The sequence below is a fragment of the Taudactylus pleione genome, unplaced genomic scaffold, assembly GCF_031769625.1.
Source record: "Taudactylus pleione unplaced genomic scaffold, aTauple2 ptg000624l, whole genome shotgun sequence".
In the NCBI taxonomy this organism is placed as follows: domain Eukaryota; kingdom Metazoa; phylum Chordata; class Amphibia; order Anura; family Myobatrachidae; genus Taudactylus; species Taudactylus pleione.
In genome coordinates this window covers 830,434-851,038 of record NW_028285026.1, presented here as the reverse complement: position 1 = coordinate 851,038, position 20,605 = coordinate 830,434, and the positions used below count along the sequence as shown (strand labels likewise).

Sequence of the window (20,605 nt, the reverse complement as noted above, 5' to 3'; positions counted from 1 at the left end):
CAGACCCACTCGCGAGCGGCTGTCCGCTCGCAAGTGGGTCGATGGTCCCCACTGCGCATGCGCACGACGGAGGGAGCTCCGTCGTGCGCATGCGCGAGACCCGACGAGCGAAGGACTTTCCTTCGCTCGGAGTGTCTCATCAAAGGGGGCGTGCTGTCGATGGTGACTGATAGCACGCTCCCTTTGGTGGGCGTGCCTGCCAGACGGAGGCGTTCCCAAGGGAACGCCTACCGTCTGAAGCCGGCCCCACTGACATCACTAGTGATGTCAGTGGGAGTGATTTTGGCTCTGATAGAGCCAAAATCACTCCTGGCCTTGCGGTTGAAAAACTCAACCGCAGGCTTTTGCTCGCAGTTTCGATGGTCGCGATGGTCAAGACCATCGCGACCATCATCCTGCACGCTCGTATATGCTGTGGGTGGTGACCCACAGCTATACGAGCGTCCAGGAGGACGCTCCATATTAATGGAGGTGGGCACTGATTCAGAGCGACCAGCTCTGAATCAGGGCCTAAGAGATTATTACTGTAAAAAAATAAATAAATCACAAATACAGGTGTTATCAGCAGCTCATCAGATCTGAATATATATATACTGTATATATATATATATATATAAAGATGTGATTGAGGGGGAAGTTATGTTTCCCTATGCATATCAGACTTCCTGCAGTAATCTTATTACAGAACAGTGCAGGGTGACCCATTCTTGTATCGAATACAGTAAATCAGTTATGGAACTCTATTCCCGTCTTTCTGTGCCCCACTATCGGGTGAATTTACAGGTATTCTGCTATTACTGCTGGAGTTTGCACTAATCACTGTGTTCTTCTAGGAAGGATCAGCACCTTCTGTCACCCGTGAACTGCTGGTATTTGGTTCTGTCCCAGACCCGGCGTGAGAGTAAGGACCATGCCACCATGAATGACATCTTCCTTAACAATGTCATCGTGAGGCTGTCACACATCAGCGAGGATGTCATTAGGCTCTTCAAAAAGGTGAGAGCGCCTGCGGGGTTCTTTCCAGTCTATTTGTGAGTTACTGTCGGCTGTCATTCCCTAACCCGCAGGGCAGTCTCACACAGCAGTCATTCTGGGACGTGTTGTCAGAATCGCTGGAAGCGCGTGTGAGATTCACTGGTTTACGCCAGCTGTGAATGTCAGGCTGGATGTGCGAGCCGGCTCTCTCAGTGTGTCTGTTCTGGCATCATCGGAACATAGATCCTAGCTTCAGGCCCTGTAGTCACTGATCTGATATGTAGATACAGATCAATACAGATAACTACTACTCGCCTTCTCACCTATAGCTGCTACTAAGTTATTCCTGCAAGACTTCTCTCCTGCTGCACCTTATCTAGAGACTCACTACCTCACACCACCAGACTCTCCCCCAACTTCTTATCTTGTAAAACTGTTGTATAGCTGCTCCACAGTCATTCTTGCAAGACTTCTCTCCTGCTGCACCCTACCTATAGAATCACTACCTCACACCACCAGACTCTCCCCCAACTTCTTATCTCCCAAAACTCTCAAGGCCCAGTGCAGTGATATCTTGCAGTTGATCCAGTATCAACACAATTGATTTGAATCATTATAGGATATGTAAATGTGGTGGGTCTTCTATGGATTCCCTACATTGCTCCACATGACCCACTCCCCAAATTGTTATCTTATGCTTGCTCCATAGGGAACTATTCAATAACTGGCGATGTACCTCCATGCATCGCCGCGATGCTCAGCTGCACACATATCGGTCAGTTACAGAACCACCGGTATTGCCAACTTTTCCTACGCACCTTTGACTGCGCACAGTCGCGACGTGCTGTTATGAAATGACACATCGCGCCCATCAGGTTGAATTGAATCGCCCCATATAAGACCCTGAACTATTTTACCTATGCGCATTTGTCCGAAACGCACTGTGCACGCGTCCTAAACTTTACTGCCAGGAGACGTAGATCAAAACTGCAATTTCGATGGGAATTTCTGGCGTTATCTGGGGAGGCGTGGGGGTAACAGTAGCCGCCGTGTCGCGGGTTTGTCGGTGTCAGCGACTACGTCTAAATACGCAGTTGCACTGACACTGGCGACCATGGCTACTCGGACATTCTGCGTCTGCCACAGAATGTCCGATGGTACAGCGATAGTGCTTTTATGTACGCACTTCGGCCGCAGCCTCTGAATCACCTCCGTATTCTCGCTGCTCCGTAATAAATCCTGAGCCTAGGAGAGAATTTCCCATTCATTTGATGGTGCGCAACCTGTGATGGTTTCTCAGTTTATTATATCGCTGCAGAATATCTCTGATGCATTACACGGGTGTTATATTAATAATGTATTTGTGATCTTTCTCCCAAACGTTGTCACTTGATTGGTATTGCAACCTCCTCTGCGTGTCCAAAATGCGCCCATTTAGAGGCATCTTTATACCACTGCCTATGGGACTGTGGGGTCATCAAGAAATTTTGGATGGAAGTGAAACAATATGTGCTAGCTGACCTAATCAATTATCTTCCATTAACACCAGAATGGGCAATATTGGGTTATATTCCAGGAATAACTAGAGTTTCCAAGGGTTGTAAAAAATTATTATTAATTATTTCGGCTGTAGCTAAAAAATGTATCCTGCAACAATGGATTGCTCCTACCCCTCCTTCATTATCCATGTTCAAAGAGAAATTATTTTATATTTTCAAAATGGTTTGGGTCAACTCTTCTATCAACAAGGAAAAGAAAGCAGAACAATTCTTCTTAATTTGGGAAAGCTTTATTGAGGCTTTAAATCCTGAGATTAAAAGACAAATACAACAGTGTTTCAAATCAACACAATGGTATGAAACTAGAATACTGCTACAAGATCCCCCAATAACTTACGCTTAAGAGAAAACAAAAAAAAACAAAAAACAAAAAAAAAACCCCACATAAATAAAAGTAGAGTAGTGAGGGATTGACCCTGGGAGTGCACGGCTCATAACCCCCATCCCACTTTATTTCCTCTTCTTCTCTGTTTTTTTTATTTATTTATTTTCTCCTTTTTTTTTTTTTTCATCTCTCTCTTCTTATACTTATCCCCCCCACACCTCCCCACCCCCCCATCACCCATCTACTTTCTTCCCCCTTCATTTCTTCTATTATGGTTGAAGTCATTATAATATATTACTGTTTAATTTTCAATTGATCGGTAAAAAGAGAAAATTGTGGCAAGTCTATTACCTCAAACCACAAGCGAACTGTATGCTATATATTGTGATTATGTCATTGTTTCTTGTCATATTTACTTGTGTACTAGAGTGTATTTGTTGACTTCAATAAAAACATTTTTGAAAAAAAAATAAATAATGTATTTGTGTCTGTTACAGAGTAAAGATATCGGTCTTCAGATGCATGAGGAGTTGGCCAAGGTCACTAATGAGCTGTATACAGTGAGTATTAGAGGAGCCCCTTTAGTTCCTGCCCTTCTCTGACATACCCTCAGCACCTTTCCTCCCACCTGCCCAGTTCCGTGCCCCCTACAGTACAACTCTCTCCCACCCTCCAGAGATGAGAGTGATACAATAACCGCTTGTTATAAGCACTAAACAGGGAAGGGATCTACCAAGGATCCAGTCACCAGAAGTTCCATAAGGCAAATTGTACTCCAATGATGAGTGCCTACAGGTCAGGGTGACTAGCAGGCAAGGAACGTTAGGCTCATACCTGGGACAAGGACATCTGATAAGTAGGAGAACACAAGGGATATGCAGAGACATCCCCTGGGAATTTTGGTCCAGGCATGGAGCCCCAAAAGGAACAGATTTAAACATAGAGCCTGATTCAGACCCGCTCGCGAGCGCATGGGCGGGCAGTGCTCCGGGGCTCGCTACAAGACCTGGCGGCTATCGATGTTGATCGACAGCTTGCCCCGTTTTGTAGGCGGGTCGGGGGGGGGGTGGCTGCACAAATGGAGGCGTTCCCGTTTGTGGGCGGCCCTACTGACATCACACGTGATGTCAGTAGTGAACTTCACTGGGGCTTGCGGTGGACGAGAACCTACCACAAGGGTCTCGTCGCAAGCCCGATGGTCGCGATAATCGCGACCATCGCCAGGCTGCCCGCTCGCTGAAGCTGTGGGTGGTCACTCACAGCTTAGCGAGCGGCCTGGAGGCCGGGGTAAAAAAACAAAACAAAACGTCCCACCCTGATTCAGAGTGAGCGCTCGCAAATAGCGAGAGCCTCTGAATCAGGGCCATAGTGCCAGTGATTTCCCAGTGGAAGCAGGGTTTACCAGAGGACCTAGTGTGTGTGTGTTTTTCTCTGTCCACACTACAGCGTGTTCACACAATAATTAGCGGTACAGCGGACATGTGCAAAAACACCGCCAGAGGTCGCTCTAGCTACACTCTGTCTCTCCTTCGTGCCAGGGAAAGTCACATGCAAAAGGATACTGGAGTACTTTGTGGCCACGCAACGTCTTTTAATTGGAGACCCCCCCCCCTATCTGTTTAATAGGACAGTGATGTGGAATGTAACGCCATTAGGTAACACAAATAATGACACTGTAATATATGGTCCTATCTTGTCACCTCTCTCTTCCCCCATATAATGTGACGTTTTCCTGGATGATTACTGATTCCTCCTGTTATATCTGTGCCCTAATTGCGTTCAGGTAATGAAGACTTATCACATGTACCACGCGGAGAGCATTAATGCGGAGAGCAAGCTGAAGGACGCAGAGAAGCAGGAAGAGAAACAGTTCAGTAAATCCGCCGAGCTCGGCTCCAATGCTCTGCGCCACGAAGACCGGCAGCAAAGGCGCAGCTCCGTGAAAAAGATTGAAAAGATGAAGGAAAAGGTGGGAACGGATTATCACTGGGGCTGTCGGGGTTAACTCAGGAGCTCCGACATAATCTATACAGATTTAGAGTTGAGTGTAAACATGGCGCCTGAGCAAATATACGTATGTACACTCGTGTTTCCACGCCTGTATCTTAAGACCCGCGCAGCCTTAAATCTGGTGTTTAGATGAGCCGTAGAGAGGACGTGACATTATTCCCTTTTATATATAAAGCGTATCTGAAAGGGCGTCCTGATCACTTGTGTAGTGATTTGTGTACATCAGGCATGTCAAACTCAAAATACCAACCGGGTTGATTGTTCAAGGTCTAAGAGTGTGTGGCCAGCTTTAGAGTGTGTGGCCAGCTTTAGAGTGTGTGGGTCGCAAGAAAAAAGTCTTATATGCAATTTGGAAAAGGTTATTATTTTAATAAAAACCAATACAATGCCCCCTTATGCAATGCCACTGTAGTTGTGCCCGTTATGCAATGCCCCCTGTATTAGAGCCCCTTATGCAATGCCCCCTTTATAAGAGCCCCTTATGCAGTGCCACCCAGTAGTGTCCCTTATGCAGTGTGCCCAGTAGTGCCCCTTATTCAATGCCCCGTGTAATAGAGCCCCTTACGCAGTACCCCAGTAGTGCCCATTATGCAGTACCCCTAGAAGTGCCTCTTATGCAGTGCCCCTATTAATACCCTTTATGCAGTTCCCCCAGTAGTGCCCCTTATGCAATGCCCCCTCTATTAGATCCCCTTATGCAGTGCCCCCAGCAATGCTCCTAATAGTGCTCCTTATTCTGTGCCCCCAGTAATGCCCCTAGTAGTGCCCCTTATGTTGTGCCCCCATTAATGCCCCTTATGCTGTGCCCCCAGTAATGACCCTAATAGTGCTCCTTATGCTGTGCCCCCAGTAATGCCCCTAGTAGTGCCCCTTATGTTGTGCCCCCAGTAATGCCCCTAATAGTGCTCCTTATGCTGTGCCCCCAGTAATGCCCCTAGTAGTGCCCCTTATGCTGTGCCCCCAGTTATGCCCCTAGTAGTGCCCCTTATGCAGTGCCCCCAGTAATGCCCCTAATAGTGCTCCTTATGCTGTGCCCCCAGTAATGCCCCTAGTAGTGCCCCTTATGTTGTGCCCCCAGTAATGCCCCTAGTAGAGCCCCCCAGTAATGCCCCTTATGCTGTGCCCCCTCCCAGTATAGAACAGGTCCCACTCCCCTGTGCAGCACTTACCTCTCTTCACGCTGGCCGCTGGGTACCGCTCCTGCCTAGATGCTGCCACTGACTGGATCTAACTAGATTCAGTAGGGCAGGCTCTTCTCATCGCCGGTGATGTCATGACGTCACCCGCGCATCCACGAACTGCATCACTGGGAACGCTGACCTCTGAACAATCAGAGGTTACTTTAGTCTCTGATCGCTTCAGAGACCAGCGTTCCAAGTTTTAAATAAGAGTAAACACAAATATTATGTGTTCCAGTCAGCTCCGATCGTGGAAGGGGTAACTGGGCCACATAATATATGTATTTTATGCCCACACTGTTGGGCCGCATAATATGTTTATTTGGGCCGTGAGTTTGACATGCCTGGTGTACAGCAAAGTATTGAACAGCACTTACAAGGGCCGTCCTGCAGAATGGTCGGTGGTCGGTGACAGATAATGCTGGGCAGGATCTACGGCTGACGTTGTTTTCTCAGTCATCTCAGTGCATTATATGTCATATTTCTCCCATGGGTTCTAGAGACAAGCCAAATACTCAGAGAACAAGTTAAAATGCACAAAGGCCAGGAATGAATATCTGCTGAACCTGGCGGCCACCAACGGCTGCATCAGCAAATACTACATCCACGATGTGTCCGATTTAATCGATGTGAGTATTTCTATCTTTCTCTAACTTATCGTCAAGTAGAAACATTGAATTTGATGAGGGAAAATCCGGTCCTTCCAGACTGGCTACTGTGATGCTTATTGGCTGCCTGTAAACCAGTTCATTTAAAGAAAAAGTTAGATTCATACAGAAGTCCCCATCTTGTACTGTCAGGAACAACTCGAGAGACATCTGAGGGTGACTTGTTCAGTTTAGTAATGCATAAGTTAGGGATGGCCATCGACCATAAATGCTTCCAGAACATCGATGGTTAACAGCCGATGTCAGAAAGATGCCATCAATGTCGGAGAACCAATGGTTCTCCACCATCGATGGTGAGAGACCAAAATGTATTTTATTTTTTAACTTAATGCCAGGACATGGAGCCTTGCTCCGCCCCATGTAGCCCCACCCATAAGTTCTGATTGGCTGACAGCCCAGTGTGTCAAAGAGCAATGATGACCATCTGTGCTTGAAACCACCGATGGTTTCTTCTTGAATGGTTTTATACCATTGATGATAACCACTTATGACCATCGGTGGTTACCCATCGATGGCCATCCTTGGCATAAGTGTAAATGAAGAGGAGGAGGGGCCAAATTTGATGGTAGTGGAGCGTGGCTAGTGGGCAGACGCTTCCTGAGTCCCCCTTTCTAAACGGCAACGATAGCACGCATCGGTTGCACAGATGAGTGGAGTTCGGTTGTTTTAAAAGTCAGACATTGTAATGTATTCTATGTTTCACACCCCCTCCTCCCCCCTGCAGCCAGGGGAGAATAGACCTTTAGTTAGGCAATGAGAGCAGAGTTTCTACTTAAATATGGCCAAGTGTAGTAGGGATTCCTTAGATAAAATCCACTGAATAAATAGTTACTTAGAATACCTGGCTTTTCTGCATATGTGTAACCCACGCAGTGTCTACTGAGCCTTCTCTGCTGGACTTAGAGGCAAATGGCCGTTACAGATGAGAGGTTTTAGAAAACACCTCAGCCCCCCTCCTTCCCGGTGCTCGTTCCGTCCCTGCTGGGGAGAGCAGATGGCTTCATTTCTCAGCTGTCTGATGAGGGCTAGCCCTCCGCTCTGCTGCTCCAATTACCTCCTCTATCTGAGAGGATTGCCGGCGGTGAGGGCCCAGGTGTCCGTATGATTCCCGCGTGGGGAGCTGATATCAGGGCATATGAGGCAGGGGGCCATGGGGAGCAGGCCTGGCTGCCTGATTTATATTCATGGCAGGAGGGTAATGCAGACATGAACCTGTCTCTGCTGTTTGTCTCTCTGAGTGCATCATTACAGCAGCATTTCCGACCTCACAGCCTCTAGCCGATCATTGGCGACCTAATTGTCACACATAAGTGCGTATTTAATAACACGGTACAGTGTGTGGCAATGTGCTGTGACCGCGGCAAACGGACGCTTTTATTTGCTTTCATTTTATAAGAAAAAGTAGAAAAATGAGAGAGTGATCCTGGCGGTACGGGATATATGGGGGAGATGTATCAAACCTTGGAGAGAGATATCGGGGAGAAGTTGCCCATAGCAACCAGCCAGCTTCTAACTGACATTTTATAGACTGTGCTAGATATAACTAATAGCTGATTGTTCATGTAGTGCACACATATTGTGAAGCACTTTACAGAAGATATATATATATCAGTCATATCAGTCCCTGCCCCAGTGGAGCTTACAATCTATGGGGGTCATTCAGACCCGCTCGCGAGGGAAGTTCGCTCGCAAGCGGGTCGATGTTTGGCGCATGCGCGAGACTCGGCGAGTGACGAGAAATACGTCGCTCGGGGTCTCGCACCAAAGGGGGCGTGCTGTTGATGGTGACTGACAGCATGCCCCCTTTGGTGGGCGTGCCGGCCAGACGGAGGCGTTCCCATGGGAACGCCTACCGTCTGAGTCCGGCGTCAGTGGGAGTGACTTTGGCTCTGATAGAGTCAAAATCACTCCTGGGCTTGCAGCAGCGAGACCCTACCGCAGGGTCTCGTCGCAAGCCGATGGTCGCGATGGTCTTTGACCATCGCGACCATCATCATGGACGCTCGCATAAGCTGTGGGTGGTAACCCACAGCTATGCGAGCGTCCATGAGGACGCTCCAAAAACAGGTAGGAGGGCCCTGATTCAGAGCGAGCGCTCTGGTCAGAGCGTTCAGCTCTGAATCAGGCCCTAAATTCCCTATCACATGGTCACACAGACATGTTAGGGTAATGTTTTGTCAGAAGCCCATTAACCTACCAGTATGTTTTTGTATTGCATAGAACTACGTGGCTCATTTGGTTGTATCAGCATCACAGAGGTGGAAGCACTAATCAGTGATGACTGGAAATTGGGATTTTTGGTCATTTAGAGAACCGCGCCTGACATCTATTACACTGTTCAGAAATTACCATTGTCTTTCCTTATAGAGCCCCAGAATTAATTAGCCTGTGCAGCAGTGCTCCTCTCAGTGACTATAGGAGGAAGTGCTCCGTGATCATGGCTCTGTGTGTATGATATTCCCATCATCTCGTGTAGCAGAGCTCCTCACAGTGACTATAGGAATAAGTGCTCAGTCGCCATCACTGTGTAGAAGGCACTTAGGGGTCATTCAGAGTCGGTCGCAAGCGCTGAGCGCTCGCAACCGACTCAATGTTGCCCCACTGGGCATACGCACGACGGAGCCGGCTCCGTCGTGCTCATGCGCAAGACCCGGCTAGCGATGGACGCTCCATTGTTAGGGGTCTCGCAGCAGACGGGGCGAGCTGTCGATGGTGAGTGACAGCTCGCCCCGTTTGGGAGGCGGGCAGGGGGCGTGCCTGCCCAAACTGAGGCGTTCCCACTAGAACGCTTGCCGTTTGGGGATGGCCCCACTGACATCGTTGCTGATGTCAGTGGGGAGCTTCCTGCTCGGTCAGAGCAGGAAGCTCCCTGGGGCTTACGAGTGCCTAGATCCAACCGTAGGGTCTGGTCGTAAGCCCCAATGGTCGCGATGGTCTTGACCATCGCGACCATCACCAATGTCGGTCGCTAGAGCTGTGGGTTAGTGATCGACAAGGAGGCGGTCGTTCAGCATGCAAGCAGCCGCCCTGATTCAGAGCGACTGCTTGCAACTAACGACCACCTCTGAATGAGGTCCTTACATCCTCTTTGCTTGTGTAGCAGAGATTATCATGGTGAATGTGAGAGGAGGCTCTCAGTGTTCTTATGTATGGCATTCCTCTCATTCCCTTGTGTAGCAGTGCTCCTCACAGTGACTGTAGAAGGAAGTGCTCTGTGTGTATAATATTCCCATCATCTCGTGTAGCAGAGCTCATTGTGGTGAATGTGAGAGTGGGCTCTCAGTGAATCATATGTATGGCATTCCTCTCATTCCTTTGTGCAGTAGAGCTCCACGCAGTGACTGTAAGAGGAAGTACTGTACCCACATCATTACTTTATGCAGTAGAGCTCCTCACAGTGACTGTAGGAGGAAGTACTGTACCCACATCATTACTTTGTGCAGAAGAGCTCCTCACAGTGACTGTAGGATTAAGTACTGTACCCACATCATTACTTTGTGCAGTAGAGCTCCTCACAGTGACTGTAGGAGGAAGTACTGTACCCACATCATTACTTTGTGCAGTAGAGCTCCTCGCAGTGACTGTAGGAGGAAGTACTGTAACCACATCATTACTTTGTGCAGTAGAGCTCCTCACAGTGACTGTAGGATTAAGTACTGTACCCACATCATTACTTTGTGCAGTAGAGCTTCTCACAGTGACTGTAGGAGGAAGGACTGTACCCACATCATTACTTAGTGCAGTAGAGCTCCTCACAGTGACTGTAGGAGGAAGTACTGTACCCACATCATTACTAGAGCTCCTCACAGTGACTGTAGGATTAAGTACTGTACCCACATCATTACTTTGTGCAGTAGAGCTCCTCACAGTGACTGTAGGAGGAAGTACTGTACCCACATCATTACTTAGTGAAGTAGAGCTCCTCACAGTGACTGTAGGAGGAAGTACTGTACCCACATCATTACTTAGTGAAGTAGAGCTCCTCACAGTGACTGTAGGAGGAAGTACTGTACCCACATCATTACTTAGTGAAGTAGAGCTCCTCACAGTGACTGTAGGAGGAAGTACTGTACCCACATCATTACTAGAGCTCCTCACAGTGACTGTAGGAGGAAGTACTGTACCCACATCATTACTTTGTGCAGAAGAGCTCCTCACAGTGACTGTAGGAGGAAGTACTGTACCCACATCATTACTTTGTGCAGAAGAGCTCCTCACAGTGACTGTAGGAGGAAGTACTGTACCCACATCATTACTTTGTGCAGAAGAGCTCCTCACAGTGACTGTAGGAGGAAGTACTGTACCCACATCATTACTTTATGCAGTAGAGCTCCTCACAGTGACTGTAGGAGGAAGGACTGTACCCACATCATTACTTAGTGCAGTAGAGCTCCTCACAGTGACTGTAGGAGGAAGTACTGTACCCACATCATTACTAGAGCTCCTCACAGTGACTGTAGGAGGAAGTACTGTACCAACATCATTACTTTGTGCAGAAGAGCTCCTCACAGTGGCTGTAGGAGGAAGTACTGTACCCACATCATTACTTTGTGCAGAAGAGCTCCTCACAGTGACTGTAGGAGGAAGTACTGTACCCACATCATTACTTTGCGCAGTAGAGCTCCTCACAGTGACTGTAGGAGGAAGTACTGTACCCACATCATTACTTTGTGAAGTAGAGCTCCTCACAGTGACTGTAGGAGGAAGTACTGTACCCACATCATTACTTTGCGCCGTAGAGCTCCTCACAGTGACTGTAGGAGGAAGTACTGTACTCACATCATTACTTTGTGAAGTAGAGCTCCTCACAGTGACTGTAGGAGGAAGTACTGTACCCACATCATTACTTTGCGCCGTAGAGCTCCTCACAGTGACTGTAGGAGGAAGTACTGTACCCACATCATTACTAGAGCTCCTCACAGTGACTGTAGGAGGAAGTACTGTACCCACATCATTACTTTGTGAAGTAGAGCTCCTCACAGTGACTGTAGGAGGAAGGACTGTTAGTGTAATCATGATACGTATTAAATTACCCACTCATTAATTTGTGTAAAAGTTTTCTTTGAAGTAACTGTAAGAGGGTTCCAAAGAAAAACATGCCATATAGTATTTTTATTTCCTTTACAGGGCTTCTGTACCTAATTATAATGTAATATAAAAGGGATTTTCACTTTTATATATCTGTATATTGAGATTTTTACATTATAGCAGCCCCTGTTATCTTTAGCACAATCTGTTGGCTTTGGACCTTACAAATATTCGGTTAGGAAAATGCGTCGTTCAAACACCTGGAGCTCAAATTCCTTTTGTTCTGACGCATTTCTGAAACTTTTACCTAAATACTGTATGTGAGATGTTACCAGCAACTTGTAACCTAGGATTAGAAGGCCATTATTATATCGCATGTTTATATACGTATTTTTATGTAGGTGAAGCATAAAACTTGCAGTCACACCAGTGTCTCTGGCTTCTCTCATTTGCCCAGTGCTGTGACCTGGGCTTCCATGCCAGTCTTGCCCGCACTTTCCGCACATACCTCTCTGCTGAGTATAACCTGGAGACCTCCCGCCACGAAGGTCTGGACATCATGGAGAATGCCGTGGATAACCTGGACGCCCGCAGCGACAAGCACAAGGTCATGGACTTGTGCAACCAGGTCTTCTGTCCTCCTCTCAAATTTGACTTCCAGCCCCATATGGGCGATGAGGTACGTCTGCCCACGTGTGATGCCCTCGGCAAGGCTTATAGCCTGGCTTCCGACTGTATTCATGACCTATTATGCCCCTTGCAGGTGTGCCAGGTGAGCGCCCAGCAGCCCGTGCAGATGGAACTGCTGGTACGTTACCACCAGCTGCAGTCCCGCCTCACCACCCTGAAGATAGAAAACGAGGAGGTGAGGCCGCTGCGCTGCGCATCAGTTCGCTATGAATCAGTGGCATCACTGAGGCATGAGGCACAAAGAGATACCTTGCGTTCACATGAATTTTTGTTCCACTCACAAAATAGTTGCCAAAGTGCTAACTGTGTGTCTGTCGGTGCAGGTGAGGAAGACCCTGGATGCCACCATGCAGACCCTGCAGGATATGCTGACCGTAGAGGACTTTGACGTGTCTGACGCCTTCCAGCACAGCCGTTCCACCGAGTCCATCAAATCCGCTGCCTCAGAGACCTATATGAGCAAACATAACATCTCTAAGCGCAGATCCAACCAGCAGGAGACTGAAAGTTTCTACTTCTCGGTATTAGTCCCTATTATCAGCCACATCCTAATTCATTCCTCCTGCAACAGGCAGAGTGTAGTAGTTATTACTATATGACATCCAGCAGCAGCGCTTCTCGGGGGTCAGGGTTCCGCAGGCAGCTAGGATGTTATGTCGTTACATCTGTACCTCCATTTATCTTTAAAAAATATTCACTGCGATCCCCTGGCTTGGTTCTTTGTTGACTGAAAAGTAAATGTCAACATATCTCAACCCGCCCAATAATATTTAGTATCAGGATGGAATTTGCCGCATGTAATAATACCCAACATGATGTAATATGGCAATTATAGTATCCAGGAAGATGTAATATGCCAATTATAGTATCCAGCAAGATGTAATATGCTAATTATAGTATCCAACACAATGTAATATGCTAATTATAGTATCCAACACAATGTAATATGCTAATTATAGTATCCAGCAAGATGTAATATGCCAATTATAGTATCCAGCAAGATGTAATATGCCAATTATAGTATCCAGCAAGATGTAATATGCCAATTATATTATCCAACACAATGTAATATGCCAATTATAGTATCCAACACAATGTAATATGCAAATTATAGTATCCAGCAAGATGTAATATGCCAATTATAGTATCCAGCAAGATGTAATATGCCAATTATATTATCCAACACAATGTAATATGCCAATTATACTATCCAACACGATGTAATATGCTAATTATAGTATCCAGCGAGATGTAATATGCTAATTATAGTATCCAGCAAGATGTAATATGCCAATCACAGTATCCAGCAAGATGTAATATGCCAGTAATAGTACCCAGCAAGATGTAATATGCCAATGATAGTATCCAGCAAGATGTAATATGCCAATTATAGTATCCAACACAATGTAATATGCCAGTTATAGTATCCAGCAAGATGTAATATGCCAGTAATAGTATCCAGCAAGATATAGTGTGCCAGAAACACTGCAACAATATGTAATATGCCAGTAATAACGCCGCACAAGATAATCACCCTGTAGAAACTACAATTACATCGGGCCCGACGCATTTCACCTGTTTCTCCAGATGTTCCACCAGCGAGGCCTAGTGTCTTACATCCCGTGACCAGTGCCAGATTAAGGTTCTCATGTGCTTGGAGCTGAAATTTAAGAAGGGCCTATTGTGTGCTGTGACAGGGGGTGCGATGTTTCAACGATGTTCCAGGAACACGCAGGACCAGGCTTGTCTACTCTCCCGATTTGGCCGGGAGCCTCCCGAATATTGCGTGCCGCTCCCGGCCCCCTGGAAAGGCAGGCAAGCCTCCTTGCGGCCGCCCCCGCAGTATTGATAGAAACCCCCGCAGCGGAGGGGGGCGGTGATGTGATTTGCGTCATCGTGGCCCCGTCCCGTTTCACAATGCCGTTCATTTTGGCATTGTGAAGAGGGGGCAGGGCCACGATGACACGATCGCAAGGTCACGCCCCCGCCTCCATTACTTTATCACCCCAATGCCATGCCCCCCTGCTGTATACAGACATTCAGCTCCCTCCTGGAAGGAGGAAGCTGAATGTCGGCAAATGTGCGTAGGACCCTTTCCTCATGGCGCTGTTTCATCGCAAGTGAGGATGTCATAGGTCTCACGAGATTGATTGTCCCAGAGCATCCATACCACAAGTAGGCTGTAATAAAGAATGTGATTGGGATCATGCTGCTCCATTGCTGGTCCAGTCTGGGTATTTATCTTTGTAATTGTTATGTTTGTATGCACCCTGACAAAAATGTTAAACTCACACCTACCCCTTCCGATCTCATTTAAATATTGCGCTTTTATTTGTCATTGTTTCAGACATCCAAAAATCAATCATACTCTATATAGATATGCATACATACAGTATATATATATAGCTATACACACACATATATATATACTCTAAATATATGTGTATATATATAAATACATATATTATAGACTGTGCATATGTATTATATTTATACACTGTGTATATATTATATATTTGCAGTGTGTGTGTGTATTATATATATATATATATATATATATATATATGTATATATATATAAATATAAAACGATATGCACACACACACTAGCATCCAAGCATCGGCGGGTCTTGAAATGAAGTTTAGCATCACACAAGGTAGTTCGTTCAAACAAACTACCGTGTGGTGCATACTTCATTTCAAGGCCCGTGAATGCCGATGCTTTGCTTCTAGTACATATTAAGTATTGTATAATTTTGAGGGCACCAGGGAAAGTTAAAATTTTGATTGTGAAGTGCCGGCTCTGTGTTGGTACATAGATATATATATATATATATATATATATACATACACACACATATATATATATATACACATACACACACATATATATATATACACAGCATATATACACACTATATATACACAGACAGTATATAATATAGATTATACTCTGAAAATATTTATTCGGATAAGTGGCATGCCCTGCATTATGCATACCATTTATTCTACACTATCAGCAGCAGCCAGGCTGCCTGGCCAGCAGGACTGACCAGCATCTCACCTCAGTCAGGACTAGGTAGATCAGACACCACTGCAAGGCCGCCTTCACGGAGCTGCTGTGTCTGTAGTGCTGATCCTTCTGCTGGCTCGGGCGGGCTTCTCCAAGTTCAGACCAGGGTGCCGTGCTGGTGGAGGGCGGCCTCTATGTGACGTCACACGCAGTGACGTCAGGCGGTGCGGAGGCGCCCTGCTCTGCTTCGTTCAAGACACACCCTAAATTGGCAAACCACTCCCACTTTCTGGTGATGGCCCTCCTACTTCCCTGTGAGCCATGCCTATTTTAGATCCATGAATTGAGGCTGCTGTCGGGAAAGCTAGAACATAGGCTATTATCTCCATTTTTCAATCTGATCCGACACATCGCTGAAGGGAGCTCCTATATATATATATATATATATACAGTATATATATATATATATATATATATATATATATATGTGTGTGAGCCTAAATGCCCCTCAGTATATGTCACCCTCACCCTCTCTGTTCTCTCTCCTAGAAGTTTAAGGAGTATTTGAATGGCAGTAACCTCATCACCAAGCTCCAGGCCAAGCATGACCTTCTAAAGCAGACCCTGGGAGAAGGTAAGTAACTTATCAGCATGAGCGCTTCATTACAGATGGTCCTCTTACAGGAGAACACTACCTTTTATGGAGTGTATGTTAATTAAATATGCCAACCACTCATGGCAAGCAGGTGGTCGCCTACCTGAAGCTGGTTAGGGTGCAGGACTCTAGGGAAGTCCTTATGGAAACTCAGGATGGATATAAAAACATGGATAATCCCCTATTTCCTGCACAATAATTATAGGAACGTCCGTTGAATCCATCATGTCGCTGTTGGTAGTGGGTATGGAGTCTGGTAATCAGTAATCATTACGCCCTCTCTGTAGCCTTCCCGAATACCCACACTAGTGTCCCAGCTGCAGTGATGGCTTCGGGGTCTGGAAGTAACATATTGATGCTATCTTTGATCTCATTCTCTTTTTGCTTCCAGGTGAGAGATCTGACTACGGAACCACAAGGTGAGCCTGCAGCCTATTTTCCTGTGGGGATATTGGGGGATGCCTCTGAGTTTACTGTATAGACATAATGGCAAAACGAGAAATAACTAAACAAACTTAAATATATACACAACTGGTTATGTTTTGTTCTAATAGAATAAAGCTCAGTTATATTTAGTATTACACAACCTGTTTACTGTTCTACCATGTTATCTGGGTTCTTTTAAATACGATGATCTGAAGTCTGGGGAATGTACTTCTGTAAAAATCTGGAATCACACAATGTACTAACAATGGCAATAGGAATGAATGCTTAGTCAGGCTTGCTTAGCATTTATTCCTAATTCTTTTTTAAAACTATTGTTCAAAGCCACCAGTTAGTAAATCTACCCCAAAGCTTACTCCATCTGCATACAGTATGGAACATTTCCCAGATCCCCTTCCGTTACTAAGGCTGCCCATGCTTGGGGCAGAATCAGGGACTCATTTATCAACGAGTTTTAAAACTCGTTGTGTACGATTATGGTGCTTCAGCCAATCAGCTTCCAACTGTCATCTGTTTGAAAAATGACAGTTGGGAGCTGATTGGTTGGGACACAATTTATCATACGCAACAATTTTTATCCCTCGCTGTGAGTGATAAAACTCGTTGATAAATGAGGCTCTCAGTCTCTAGCACTGGGCAGTCGTACCCAGCTCCGATGTGGCGGCCCACCTACCATATTAGAAAGATCTGTTTGTTCCAGGCTCATTCTGAGTCCTACAGGGGCCGCGAGAGTGCAACTGAGAATGACCCCACATCTGTAGGACATTAGCCGATTAGTCAGGCCCGATTATTATCTGAAGTTGTACAGGATGGCTTGTCATTGTCGGTCTAAACACATAGGGGGGGGATGTACTAAGCTCTGGAAAGTGATAAACTACCAGCCACTCTGCTCCCATCTGTCATGTTACAGGCTGTGTTTAAAAATGACAGTTAGGAGCTGAGTGGCCGGTGGTTTATCACTTTCCAATTTATCACTTTTTAGAGCTTAGTACATCTGCCCCATAGAGATTTGGGGCCAGTAAACTTACCAAATAAGTTGCCCCTTTGGGCTACTTTATTTTTAATTGTTGTAGCGTAGGCGACTGGTTTTTTACTGATCATACCTTACGCAATTCTGTCACATTTTCATGTCATGCAGCCTTGGTGTTATAGAGAATTACTCACTGGCATTATTGTATGAAGATAGGAACATTTGGATTTTATACTGTTACACTGACAGGAGTGGCCATTCTAGCACCAGGGAATGAGATGCATCAAACACAAGATAAATGGGGAAGGTCCCCAGTTCTCGCTTGTCTACCAGACACCATGCTAGGCATAGATTTTGTCCCATTGTAGCTAGTCTAAATTATTTTATCATTGCTATTTATTTTGTGTTCTACCAGCACTGACCTAATAATTGCCCTCTTGACCGCTTCAACATTTTGTTAGAGTAGAGTCTCCCATTTTGTTGAAGCCCTGTCTCCCATTTTGTTGAAGCCATTTCTCTGCACATTTTACCATGGTATTATTATGACAACTTGTTCCATTTCACCAGGCCCCCGACTCTTCCCCCTAAGCCCCAGAAAATGAAGAAGCCCAGACCTCGCTCCCTTTATAACCATTTGCTCTTTAATGGGGATATGGAGCTGTTTATAAAGGTACTGGTGGTTGCTGTGTGGGGACTCTGCTCCGCTGCCTGTGACTCTCTCAGCACGGCCTCCTCCTCACCTCCCGCTCTGTGCTCCACCCTCAGCCTCTGCTCATCTCCTTTGCTCCCTTAATTCTGACATCGCTCTGCGAGTTTCTGGTCCCTGAGGACATCTTTCCTTAATTCTTCTGGAGCAGACGTTTTTTTTTCCCGGCTAGCACAAAAACAGGACTCGATGATGTTCCTTTAGAGATTCAAGATGCAACTCAAATCATGAGGTCTATTTACCAAGCGCGGAGAAATACAATGTGCTGTAACCGTAGCAACATAGTTTAGCATAGAAAGGTCTGTTTTGTTACTATGGGTTACGGCACCATTTTTTTTTTCTGTGCACCATTCTGTATAAAAGTCCTAAATTGTCATTTTACACTTTGTGGGAGCTTTTAATATCCGTTATAATTTCCTCCAGCCTTGGTCTCAGCGTTCCCTGAATGTGGCGGCATGTTAGGAGTGAGGAACCTCTAGGAAAAGGAAATTAAAGTCTGCAAATTAATTTTTAAAGAAATCATGAAATATTCATGGGTGGCTATCGCAAAACTATATTCAGTCTCTATCTAATCTGTTGGGGGCAGACATCACCTCCCATAGTTGTGATGGTGACTAGACTCACTTCTGAGCACTACGACGGCATAGTGAAACGCATTTATAATCTGCATGACAGACAGCAGCGGGTTCTGCGACGTCACTGGGAGACAGACTGTAATGACCTAGATTCCGCCAGGTGTGGGTCCCCCCTGCTCTCCGCAGCCGGAGGAGGAAGCCGCGTCTCCCCTGTGACGCTGTACACACGCATGTTGTGGTGGTACAAATAACTTCAGCAGAAACCGGAGAACTCATGTCCCAGTGCCTGTTGAGGACACCGTACGCCCAGCTCTATCTTTTTATGGTTGTCGGTCGCTTTTCATTTTGGCTCCCAAATTACATAATGCTAGTAAAGCACAAAAACACAGTAAAATAAAAGACATGCAAAGGTTGGTGGTCAAATATAAGTCATCCAGATACAGACATGTACTCCTGCATACGACATAGGCCTTGTAGCACCGTAGTACATTTGCTGAGTGTACGTTCCATGCTTTCGCCCTGCGCACAAGCCGACACAAAGCGCGCTTAGCTATGGGTGATGCGAAGTTGTACGCAAGCCGGACACATCTACATTTGCCGCCGAAGGGGCGTAACTGGGCTCTCCAGAGTTGCGCATTATTAGGCCTCTGTTCCGATGGAACGTTCGCACCAGGGTCTGGGCTGGTGGAGAGGTGCACACTGATATTGGTGACGGATATGTAGCCAAACGTAGGGATAGAGGCGGTCCCACCGCAAAGATGGCTGCAACTCTGCACACGGCGAATATACACATTTATTCCCGCACACACAGAGCAGGCGCAGTTACAGGCGACTCTGGATCAGCCTGGTTATTTTTTGATTCAGATCAGTGTCTCGATATATGTGATTGACTTTCATTGGCTTATGGCATCATGGGTTGAGCAACTTCTAAACAGAACGGTTCTAACTTTAATAGGAGGGCAATATCCAGTAGACCATGTCAAAATATCTGTTTTTAGGATTAGTACTCCAGGCCAGGTTAACGGTACCTTCCACCTACAAACAGGGGTTGCAGCAATTTTGCAGTGTACTTAATTGGGCATCCAGTGTTATATGATTGTGTCCTAAGTTCATATAGTGCAGTAACTTGTGACGGTGCGGGAGGAACGGCCTGTGCTGCCCGGGTGATGGGTTACCACCTCTGTGTCCTGTTTTTCTGTGGCTCGGAGCTCTCGCTGATTCTCGCTTCTCCTTTCTATGTCTCTCTGCGACTGTCGCTGCTGATGATGATGTTGCTGTGTGTTTGTGTTTGTTACTCTCATCAGAGGACGAAGAAATACTCGGAGCAGGATCCAGGTATTAAAGCATTTCTCCATAAAACCAAAGGGCCTCATTATCAACCAGTGACCTTCTCGTTATCCCTCGTTACTGAATTTAAATGCTGCTCCAACCAATCAGCTCCTGTCATGTGTTTAAAAAAATGACAGCTGATTGGTTGGAGCGCCGTTTAAGATTAGCAACGAGTGATAACAAGAATATCGCTCATTGAATAAATGAGGCCCAAAGTCTGTCCACGGACGCTGCGATCCGACTGCTTGACTCGCGTCTTTTACGGAACAATCATTGTCCGAAGTGACAAGGCACGAGATATGGCGTGATATACGCAGCGTGTTTGGCCAGCATTAAAGGGAATATGTGTAGTATTTGTCATTTTTTCACGTTTAGCAGCAAATATGTTGGTTATTAGTCAGACCTAGATAACCAGTGAGTCTCCAACTGCTGCGAAACTACAAGTCCCAGCATGTCCTGTTTACAGCCCTCCCTAGTGGTT

At 46.1% G+C, this 20,605-nt stretch overlaps 1 protein-coding gene across 2 annotated transcripts in view; it reads left to right on the top strand.

Moving 5' to 3' along the window:
• The window catches only part of SRGAP3 (SLIT-ROBO Rho GTPase activating protein 3), a 151,915-nt gene that overhangs the window by 97,465 nt on the left and 33,845 nt on the right, over positions 1 to 20,605 (top strand). Inside the window, exons 3-12 of one of the 2 annotated variants that reach the window (XM_088454644.1) lie at positions 834 to 996; positions 3,357 to 3,419; positions 4,643 to 4,828; positions 6,548 to 6,676; positions 12,201 to 12,422; positions 12,507 to 12,608; positions 12,757 to 12,954; positions 15,995 to 16,079; positions 16,492 to 16,519; positions 20,100 to 20,130. In XM_088454644.1, the coding sequence (XP_088310770.1) occupies positions 834 to 996; positions 3,357 to 3,419; positions 4,643 to 4,828; positions 6,548 to 6,676; positions 12,201 to 12,422; positions 12,507 to 12,608; positions 12,757 to 12,954; positions 15,995 to 16,079; positions 16,492 to 16,519; positions 20,100 to 20,130 (1,207 nt within the window). Of the gene's footprint in view, positions 1 to 833; positions 997 to 3,356; positions 3,420 to 4,642; positions 4,829 to 6,547; positions 6,677 to 12,200; positions 12,423 to 12,506; positions 12,609 to 12,756; positions 12,955 to 15,994; positions 16,080 to 16,491; positions 16,520 to 18,081; positions 18,185 to 20,099; positions 20,131 to 20,605 lie in introns of both variants that reach the window. The other variant, XM_088454643.1, reaches the window with a different exon arrangement.